Source organism: Chiloscyllium punctatum, unplaced genomic scaffold, assembly GCF_047496795.1.
Source record: "Chiloscyllium punctatum isolate Juve2018m unplaced genomic scaffold, sChiPun1.3 scaffold_417, whole genome shotgun sequence".
Lineage (NCBI taxonomy): Eukaryota > Metazoa > Chordata > Chondrichthyes > Orectolobiformes > Hemiscylliidae > Chiloscyllium > Chiloscyllium punctatum.
The window spans coordinates 179952-190489 of record NW_027310151.1 but is presented as its reverse complement, the minus strand read 5'-3'; the positions used below and the strand labels follow the sequence as shown (position 1 = coordinate 190489).

Here is a 10538-nt window from a genome sequence, read left to right as displayed (position 1 = left end):
AACCCTGCCAAGTGTGAGGTCGTCCATTTGGGAAGAACGAATAAGAATGCGGAATACAGGGTTAATGGTAGGGTTCTTGGTCAGGTGGGGGAACAGAGGGATCTTGGGGTCTATGTACATAGATCTTTGAAGGTTGCCACTCAGGTGGATAGAGTTTGTAAGAAGACCTATGGTGTATTAGCGTTCATTAGCAGAGGGATTGAATTCAAGAGTCGTGAGGTGATGTTGCAGCTGTACGGGACTTTGGTTCGGCCACAGTTGGAGTACTGTGTGCAGTTCTGGTCGCCTCACTTTAGGAAAGATGCGGAAGCTTTGGAGAGGGTGCAGAGAAGATTTACCAGGATGTTGCCTGGAATGGAGAGTAGGTCGTACGAGGATCGGTTGAGAGTTCTCGCCTTTTCTCGTTGGAACGGCGAAGGATGAGGGGTGACTTGATCGAGGTTTATAAGATGATCAGAGGAATAGATAGAGTAGACAGTCAGAAAGTTTTTCCCCGGGTACAACAGAGTGTTACAAGGGGACATAAATTTAAGGTGAAGGGTGGAAGGTATAGGGGAGATTTCAGGGGTGGGTTCTTTACCCAGAGAGTGGTGGGGGCATGGAATGCGCTGCCCGTGGGAGTGGTAGAGTCAGAATCATTGGTGACCTTTAAGCGGCATTTGGATAGGTACATGGATAGGTGCTTAATCTAGGATAGAAGTTCGGCACAACATCGTGGGCCGAAGGGCCTGTTCTGTGCTGTATTGTTCTATGTTCTATATGTTCTAAGGGCAGGGAAATGGGGTCGGTGTTTTGGGTCAGCACGGGCTGAAGGGCTTTCTCTGTGCTGGGGGTGGTGGGGGGGGGGGTACAGCACGGACACAGCCCTTTTGGCCCATCCAGTCCGTGCTGACCCCGGGGATACCCTTGAATTAATCTGGACCCCACTTGCCCATTCTCCCCCCCTTTCTCCCACCCCAGGCCTGTCCAGCGGGGGAGGGAATTTCCGCTTCTCGTCCACCGCCATGTCGGTGACGGAGGGCGAGTCCGTCTCCCTGGAGTGTCGCTTCGCCCGGAAGACGGACGACCGCTATCTGGTGTGGGGCTGGGTGCCCCCGGGCAGCGGCGCCATCCAGCACCTGCTGTACTGGAGCCCGGGTTCCCGCACCCCCAACTACGTCCACGGGAGCAGCGCCCGCCTCAGGCCCGAGAAGGACTTCGCCCGCAAGACGATGAGGCTGGGCATCGCCCGCACCCGGCCCCAGGACGCCAGCCGTTACTTCTGCCAGCTCTCCGACAGCATGGACGACGGGAATGTCACGGACTTCTGCGGCTGTGGCACAACCCTGACCGTCCAGAAGGGTGAGGCCTTCCACAACTGGTGCCCGGGGATGGGCAGGGGGTTGGGGGGGGGGGGGGGGGGGGGGAGGGGGGGAGGTCAGCTACTATCCCGTCAGAGTCCGAGGCCAAGGAGCGGTCTCAGGGTCTCTGGGAGAGGGAGGGGGGGGTCAGGGAGTGGTGTCGGGGGTCACTGGGAGAGGGGTCAGGGAACAACCACAAGGTCACTGTGCCGGGGTGGGTGGGATCAGGGTGTGCCCTCAGGGTCACCGTGTGGGGGGCAAAGGGTCAGGGGTCAGGGGTCGCCCTCAGGGTCACCATGTGGGGGGTGGGTGAGGGGAGGGAGTGCCCTCAGGGTCACTGTGTGGGGGTGGGTAAGGGGTCAGGGGTCAGGGAGTGCCCTCAGGGTCACTGTGTGGGGATGGGTGAGGGTCAGGGAGTGCCCTCAGGGGCACTGTGTGGGGGTGGGTGAAGGGTCAGGGGTCAGGGAGTGCCCTCAGGGTCACTGTGTGGGGATGGGTGAGGGTCAGGGAGTGCCCTCAGGGGCACTGTGTGGGGGTGGGTGAAGGGTCAGGGGTCGGGGAGTGCCCTCAGGGTCACTGTGTGGGGGGGGGGAGGGTCAGGGAGTGCCCTCAGGGTCACTGTGTGGGGGGGGGGGAGGGTCAGGGAGTGTCCTCAGGGTCACTGTGTTGGGGGGGGGGAGGGTCAGGGAGTGCCCTCAGGGTCACTGTGTGGGGGGGGGGGAGTGTCAGGGAGTGTCCTCAGGGTCACTGTGTTGGGGGGGGGAGGGTCAGGGAGTGCTTTCAGGGTCACTGTGTGTGAGGGGAGGGTCAGGGAGTGCCCTCAGGGTCACTGTGGGGGTGAGGGTCAGGGAGTGCCCTCAGGGTCACTGTGTGGGGGGAGGGTCAGGGAGTGTTCTCAGGGTCACTGTGTGGGGGGGCGAGGGTCAGGGGTCAGGGAGTGCCCTCAGGGTCACTGTGTCGGGGGGGGGGAGGGTCATGGAGCGCCCTCATTGTCACTGTGTGTGGGAATGAGGGTCAGGGGTCAGGGAGTGCCCTCAGTGTTACTGTGTGGGGGGAGGGTCAGGGTGTGCCCTCAGGGTCACTGTGTGTGAGGGGGAGGGTCAGGGAGTGCCCTCAGGGTCACTGTATGAGGGGGCGAGGGTCAGGGGTCAGGGAGTCCCCTCAGTGTCACTGTGTGGGTGGGGAGGGTCAGGGAGTGCCCTCAGGGTCACTGTGTGGGGGGGGAGGGTCAGGGAGTGCCCTCAGGGTCACTGTGTATGAGGGTCAGGGGTCAGGGAGTACCATCAGGGTCACTGTGTGTGAGAGTCAGGGGTCAGGGAGTGCCCTCAGGGTCACTGTGTGGGGGGGGAGGGTCGGGGAGTGCCCTCAGGGTCACTGTGTGGGGGGGGGAGGGTCAGGGAGTGCCCTCAGGGTCACTGTGTGGGGGGGGGAGGGTCAGGGAGTGCCCTCAGGGTCACTGTGTATGAGGGTCAGGGGTCAGGGAGTGCCCTCAGGGTCACTGTGTGTGAGGGTCAGGGGTCAGGGAGTGCCCTCAGGGTCACTGTGTGGGGGGGGGGGAGGGTCAGGGAGTGCCCTCAGGGGTTACTGTGTGTGAGGGTCAGGGGTCAGGGAGTGTCCTCAGTGTCACTGTGTGTGGGGGGGGGGTCAGGGAGTGTCCTCAGGGTCACTGTGTGTGGGGAGGGTCAGGGAGTGCCCTCAGGGTCACTGTGTGGGGGGGGGGGGGAGGGTCAGGGAGTGCCCTCAGGGTCACTGTGTGGGGGGGAGGGTCAGGGAGTGCCCTCAGGGTCACTGTGTGGGGGGAGGGTCAGGGAGTGCCCTCAGGCTCACGGCTCACTGTGTGTGAGGGGGTGAGGGTCAGGGGTCAGGGAGTGCCCTCAGTGTCACTGTGTGTGAGGGTGAGGGTCAGGGAGTGTCCTCAGGGTCACTGTGTGGGGGGGGAGGGTCAGGGGAGTGCCCTCAGGGTCACTGTGTGGGGGTGGGGGGGCGAGTGTCAGGGGTTAGGGAGCGTCCTCAGGGTCACTGTGTGAGGGGGAGGGTCAGGGAGTGCCCTCAGGGTCACTGTGTGGGGTGGGGGGGTGAGGGTCAGGGAGTGTCCTCAGGGTCACTGTGTGTGAGGGTGAGGGTCAGGGATTGCCCTCAGGGTCACTGTGTGGGGGGGAGGGGAGGGTCAGGGAGATCCTCAGGGTCACTGTCTGGGGGGTAAAGGTCAGGGGTCAGGGAGTGCCCTCAGGGTCACTGTGTGGGGGTGGGGGAGGGTCAGGGAGTGTCCTCAGGGTCACTGTGTGGTGGGGGGGGGAGAGTCAGGGAGTGTCCTCAGGGTCACTGTGTGGGGGGGGGGGAGTGTCAGGGAGTGTCCTCAGGGTCACTGTGGGGGGGGGGGGGAGAGTCAGGGAGTGTCCTCAGGGTCACTGTGTGGGGGGGGGGCAGGGTCAGGGAGTGTCCTCAGGGTCACTGTGTGGGGGGGGGGGAGTGTCAGGGAGTGTCCTCAGGGTCACTGTGTGGGGGGGGGGGAGTGTCAGGGAGTGCCCTCAGGGTCACTGTGGGGGGGGAGGGTCAGGGAGTGCCCTCAGGGTCACTGTGTTGGGGGGGGGAGAGTCAGGGAGTGTCCTCAGGGTCACTGTGTGTGGGAATGAGGGTCAGGGGTCAGGTAGTGCCCTCAGTGTTACTGTGTGGGGGGCGAGGGTCAGGGGTCAGGAGTGCCCTCAGGGTCACTGTGTGGGGGGAGGGTCAGGGTGTGCCCTCAGGGTCACTGTGTGTGAGGGGGAGGGTCAGGGAGTGCCCTCAGGGTCACTGTGGGGGGGGAGGGTCAGGGAGTGCCCTCAGGGTCACTGTGGGGGGGGAGGGTCAGGGAGTGCCCTCAGGGTCACTGTGTGGGGGGGGGAGAGTCAGGGAGTGTCCTCAGGGTCACTGTGTGTGGGAATGAGGGTCAGGGGTCAGGTAGTGCCCTCAGTGTTACTGTGTGGGGGGCGAGCGTCAGGGGTCAGGGAGTGCCCTCAGGGTCACTGTGTGGGGGGAGGGTCAGGGTGTGCCCTCAGGGTCACTGTGTGTGAGGGGGAGGGTCAGGGAGTGCCCTCAGGGTCACTGTGTGGGGGGGAGGGTCAGGGAGTGCCCTCAGGGTCACTGTGTGGGGGGGAGGGTCAGGGAGTGCCCTCAGGGTCACTGTGTGGGGGGGGCGAGTGTCAGGGAGTGACCTCAGGGTCACTCGTGTGAGGGGGAGGGTCAGGGAGTGCCCTCAGGGTCAATGTGTGGGGGGGGGAGGTCAGGAGCGTCCTCAGGGTCACTGTGTGTGGGGGAGGGTCAGGGAGTGCCCTCAGGGTCACTGTGTGGGGGGGCGAGTGTCAGGGGTCAGGGAGCGTCCTCAGGGTCACTGTGTGGGGGGGGGAGGTCAGGGAGTGCCCTCAGGGTCACTGTGTGAGGGGGAGGGTCAGGGAGTGTCCTCAGGGTCACTGTGTGGCGGGGGGAGGGTCAGGGAGTGTCCTCAGGGTCACTGTATGAGGGGGCGAGGGTCAGGGGTCAGGAGTCCCCTCAGTGTCACTGTGTGGGTGGGGAGGGTCAGGGAGTGCCCTCAGGGTCACTGTGTGGGGGGGGAGGGTCAGGGAGTGCCCTCAGGGTCACTGTGTGTGAGGGTCAGGGGTCAGGGAGTACCCTCAGGGTCACTGTGTGTGAGGGTCAGGGGTCAGGGAGTACCCTCAGGGTCACTGTGTGTGAGGGGGAGTGTCAGGGAGTGGCCTTAGGGTCACTGTGTGGGGTGGGTGGGTCAGGGAGTGCCCTCAGGGTCACTGTGTGTGAGGGTCAGGGGTCAGGGAGTGCCCTCAGGGTCACTGTGTGGGGGGGGGGAGGGTCAGGGAGTGCCCTCAGGGTCACTGTGTGTGAGGGTCAGGGGTCAGGGAGTGCCCTCAGTGTCACTGTGTGTGGGGGGGGGTCAGGGAGTGCCCTCAGGGTCACTGTGTGGGGTGGGGGGAGGGTCAGGGAGTGCCCTCAGGGTCACTGTGTGGGGGGGAGGGTCAGGGGTCAGGGAGTGCCCTCAGGGTCACTGTGTGGGGGGAGGGTCAGGGAGTGCCCTCCGGGTCACTGTGTGGGGGGGGGGGAGTGTCAGGGAGTGCCCTCAGGGTTATTGTGTGTGGGGGGATGAGGGGTCAGGGGTCAGGGAGTGCCCTCAGGGTCACTGTGTGTGGGGGGAGGGTCAGGGAGTGCCCTCAGGGTCACTGTGTGGGGGGTGAAGGTCAGGCAGTGCCCTCAGGGGCACTGTGTGGGGGTGGGGAGGGTCGGGGAGTGCCCTCAGGGTCACTGTGTGGGGGCTAAGGGGTCAGGGGTCAGGAGTGCCCTCAGGATCACTGTGTGGGGAGAGGGTCAGGGAGTGCCCTCAGGGTCACTGTGTGGGGGGTAAGGGGTCAGGGGTCAGGGAGTGCCCTCAGGGTCACTGTGCGGGGAGAGGGTCAGGGAGTGCCCTCAGGGTCACTGTGTGGGGGTGGGGGGGGTCAGGGAGTGTCCTCAGGGTCACTGTGTGTGAGGGTGAGGGTCAGGGGTCAGGGAGTTCCCTCAGGGTCACTGTGTGTGGGGTTGAGGGTCAGGGGTCAGGGAGTGCCCTCAGGGTCACTGTGTGGGGGGGGGGGAGGGTCAGGGAGTGCCCTCAGGGTCACTGTGTGGGGAGAGGGTCAGGGGTCAGGGAGTGCCCTCAGGGTCACTGTGTGGGGGGGGGAGGGTCAGGGAGTGCTCTCAGGGTCACTGTGTGGGGAGGGAGGGTCAGGGAGTGCCCTCAGGGTCACTGTGTGGGGGGGGGGGAGGGTCAGGGAGTGCCCTCAGGGTCACTGTGTGTGGTGGGGGAGGGTCAGGGAGTGCCCTCAGGGTCACTGTGTGGGGGGGGGGGGAGGGTCAGGGAGTGCCCTCAGGGTCACTGTGTATGGGGAGAGCTTCAGGGAGTGTCCTCAGGGTCACTGTGTTGGGGGGGGGGGAGGGTCAGGGAGTGCCTCAGGGTCACTGTGTGGGGGGGGGAGGGTCAGGGAGTGCCCTCAGGGTCACTGTGTGTGAGGGGGAGGGTCGGGGAGTGCCCTCAGGGTCACTGTGTGGGGGGGGGAGGGTCGGGGAGTGCCCTCAGGGTCACTCTGTGGGGGGGGGGAGGGTCAGGGAGTGCCCTCAGGGTCACTGTGTGTGGGGGGTGTGTCAGGGAGTGCCCTCAGGGTCACTGTGTGGGGAGAGGGTCAGGGGTCAGGGAGTGCCCTCAGGGTCACTGTGTGGGGAGAGGGTCAGGGAGTGCCCTCAGGGTCACTGTGTGGGGGGTAAGGGGTCAGGGGTCAGGGAGTGCCCTCAGGGTCACTGTGTGGGGGGGCGAGGGTCAGGGAGTCCCCTCAGGGTCACTGTGTGAGGGAGAGGGTCAGGGAGTGCCCTCAGGGTCACTGTGTGGGGGGTAAGGGGTCAGGGTTCAGGGAGTGCCCTCAGGGTCACTGTGTGGGTCGAGGGTCAGGGAGTGCCCTCAGGGTCACTGTGTGTGAGGGTGATGGTCAGGGTCAGGGAGTGCCCTCAGGGTCACTGTTTGGGCGGGGAGGGTCAGGGAGTGCCCTCAGGGTTACAGTGTGTGGGGGCGAGGGTCAGGGGTCAGGGAGTGCCCTCAGGGTCACTGTGTGGGGGGTGAGGGTCAGGGAGTGCCCTCAGGGTCACTGTGTGGGGGTAAGGGGTCAGGGGTCAGGGAGTGCCCTCAGGGTCACTGTGTGGGGAGAGGGTCAGGGAGTCCCCTCAGGGTCACTGTGTGGGGGGGGTTAGGGTCAGGGATTGTCCTCAGGGTCACTGTGTGTAAGGGTGAGGGTCAGGGGTCAGGGAGTGCCCTCAGGGTCACTGTGTGTGGGGTTGAGGGTCAGGGGTCAGGGAGGGCCCTCAGGGTCACGGTGTGGGGGGGAGGGTCAGGGAGTGCCCTCAGGGTCACTGTGTGGGGGGGGGAGGGTCAGGGAGTGCCCTCAGGGTCACTGTGTGAGGGGGGGGAGGGTCAGGGAGTGTCCTCAGGATCACTGTGTGAGGGGGAGGGTCAGGGAGTGCCCTCAGGGTCACTGTGTGAGGGGGAAGGTCAGGAGTGCCCTCAGGGTCACTGTGTGGGGGGTAAGGGGTCAGGGGTCAGGGAGTGCCCTCAGGGTCACTGTGTGGGGAGAGGGTCAGGGAGTGCCCTCAGGGTCACTGTGTGGGGGTAAGGGGTCAGGGGTCAGGGAGTGCCCTCAGGGTCACTGTGGTGGGGAGAGGGTCAGGGAGTGCCCTCAGGGTCACTGTGTGGGGGGTAAGGGGTCAGGGGTCAGGGAGTGTCCTCAGGGTCACTGTGTGTGAGGGGGAGGGTCAGAGAGTGCCCTCAGGGTCACTGTGTGGGTGGGGGGAGGGTCAGGGAGTGCCCTCAGGGTCACTGTGTGGGGGGGGGGAGGGTCAGGGAGTGCCCTCAGGGTCACTGTGTGGGGGTTGAGGGTCAGGGAGTGCCCTCAGGGTCACTGTGTGGGGGGGGGGAGGGTCAGGGAGTGTCCTCAGGGTCACTGTGTGGGGGTGGAGGGTCACGGGTCAGGGAGTGCCCTCAGGGGTCACTGTGTGGGGGGTAAGGGGTCAGGAGTGCCCTCAGGGTCACTGTGTGAAGGGAGGGTCAGGGAGTGCCCTCAGGGTCACTGTGTGTGGGGGGGGAGGGTCAGGGAGTGCCCTCAGGGTCACTGTGTGGGGGGGGGGGGAGGGTCAGGGAGTGCCCTCAGGGTCACTGTGTGGGGGGGGGGGAGGGTCAGGGAGTGCCCTCAGGGTCACTGTGTATGGGGAGAGCTTCAGGGAGTGTCCTCAGGGTCACTGTGTTGGGGGGGGGGCAGGGTCAGGGTGTGCCCTCAGGGTCACTGTGTGGGGGGGGGAGGGTCAGGGAGTGCCCTCAGGGTCACTGTGTGTGAGGGGGAGGGTCGGGGAGTGCCCTCAGGGTCACTGTGTGGGGGGGGGGAGGGTCGGGGAGTGCCCTCAGGGTCACTCTGTGGGGGGGGGGAGGGTCAGGGAGTGCCCTCAGGGTCACTGTGTGTGGGGGGTGTGTCAGGGAGTGCCCTCAGGGTCACTGTGTGGGGAGAGGGTCAGGGGTCAGGGAGTGCCCTCAGGGTCACTGTGTGGGGAGAGGGTCAGGGAGTGCCCTCAGGGTCACTGTGTGGGGGGTAAGGGGTCAGGGGTCAGGGAGTGCCCTCAGGGTCACTGTGTGGGGGGCGAGGGTCAGGGAGTCCCCTCAGGGTCACTGTGTGAGGGAGAGGGTCAGGAGTGCCCTCAGGGTCACTGTGTGGGGGGTAAGGGGTCAGGGTTCAGGGAGTGCCCTCAGGGTCACTGTGTGGGTCGAGGGTCAGGGAGTGCCCTCAGGGTCACTGTGTGTGAGGGTGATGGTCAGGGGTCAGGGAGTGCCCTCAGGGTCACTGTTTGGGCGGGGAGGGTCAGGGAGTGCCCTCAGGGTTACAGTGTGTGGGGCGAGGGTCAGGGGTCAGGGAGTGCCCTCAGGGTCACTGTGTGGGGGGTGAGGGTCAGGGAGTGCCCTCAGGGTCACTGTGTGGGGGTAAGGGGTCAGGGGTCAGGGAGTGCCCTCAGGGTCACTGTGTGGGGAGAGGGTCAGGGAGTCCCCTCAGGGTCACTGTGTGGGGGGGGTTAGGGTCAGGGATTGTCCTCAGGGTCACTGTGTGTAAGGGTGAGGGTCAGGGTCAGGGAGTGCCCTCAGGGTCACTGTGTGTGGGGTTGAGGGTCAGGGGTCAGGGAGGGCCCTCAGGGTCACGGTGTGGGGGGGGAGGGTCAGGGAGTGCCCTCAGGGTCACTGTGTGAGGGGGGGGGAGGGTCAGGGAGTGTCCTCAGGATCACTGTGTGAGGGGGAGGGTCAGGGAGTGCCCTCAGGGTCACTGTGTGAGGGGGAAGGTCAGGGAGTGCCCTCAGGGTCACTGTGTGGGGGGTAAGGGGTCAGGGGTCAGGGAGTGCCCTCAGGGTCACTGTGTGGGGAGAGGGTCAGGGAGTGCCCTCAGGGTCACTGTGTGGGGGTAAGGGGTCAGGGGTCAGGGAGTGCCCTCAGGGTCACTGTGTGGGGAGAGGGTCAGGGAGTGCCCTCAGGGTCACTGTGTGGGGGGTAAGGGGTCAGGGGTCAGGGAGTGTCCTCAGGGTCACTGTGTGTGAGGGGGAGGGTCAGAGAGTGCCCTCAGGGTCACTGTGTGGGTGGGGGGAGGGTCAGGGAGTGCCCTCAGGGTCACTGTGTGGGGGGGGGAGGGTCAGGGAGTGTCCTCAGGGTCACTGTGTGGGTGGGGGGAGGGTCAGGGAGTGCCCTCAGGGTCACTGTGTGGGGGGGGGGGAGGGTCAGGGAGTGTCCTCAGGGTCACTGTGTGGGGGTGGAGGGTCACGGGTCAGGGAGTGCCCTCAGGGTCACTGTGTGGGGGGTAAGGGGTCAGGAGTGCCCTCAGGGTCACTGTGTGAAGGGAGGGTCAGGGAGTGCCCTCAGGGTCACTGTGTGTGGGGGGAGGGTCAGGGAGTGCCCTCAGGGTCACTGTGTGGGGGGTAAGGGGTCAGGGGTCAGGGAGTGTCCTCAGGGTCACTGTGTGTGAGGGGGAGGGTCAGGGAGTGCCCTCAGGGTCACTGTGTGGGGGGGGAGGGTCAGGGAGTGCCCTCAGGGTCACTGTGTGGGGGGGGGGGGAGGGTCAGGGAGTGCCCTCAGGGTCACTGTGTGGGGGGGGGGAGGGTCAGGGAATGCCGTCAGGGTCACTGTGTGGGGGGTGAGGGTCAGGGAGTGCCCTCAGGGTCACTGTGTTGGGGGTAAGGGGTTAGGGGTCAGGGAGTGCCCTTAGGGTCACTGTGTGGGGGGTAAGGGGTTAGGGGTCAGGGAGTGCCCTCAGGGTCACTATGTGGGGAGAGGGTCAGGGAGTGCCCTCAGGATCACTGTGTGGAGGATAAGGGGTCAGGGGTCAGGGAGTGCCCTCAGGGTCACTGTGTGGGGAGAGGGTCAGGGAGTGCCCTCAGGGTCACTGTGTGGGGGGTAAGGGGTCAGGGGTCAGGGAGTGTCCTCAGGGTCACTGTGTGTGAGGGGGAGGGTCAGGGAGTGCCCTCAGGGTCACTGTGTGTGGGGGGGGAGGGTCAGGGAGTGTCCTCAGGGTCACTGTGTGGGGGGGGGAGGGTCAGGGAGTGCCCTCAGGATCACTGTGTGGGGGGGGCGGGTCGAGGGTCAGGGAGTGCCCTCAGGGTCACTGTGTGGGG

General features: G+C 65.5%; 1 protein-coding gene across 1 annotated transcript in view; it reads left to right on the top strand.

The window, feature by feature from the left end:
* Positions 1-966: 966 nt before the first annotated feature.
* Positions 967-10538, top strand: part of LOC140472689 (immunoglobulin mu heavy chain-like) — a 29691-nt gene continuing 20119 nt past the window's right edge. The window contains exon 1 of the mRNA XM_072567513.1: positions 967-1341. Coding sequence (XP_072423614.1) covers positions 1005-1341 — 337 coding nt within the window. The 5' untranslated portion in view covers positions 967-1004. The remainder of the gene's footprint in view (positions 1342-10538) is intronic.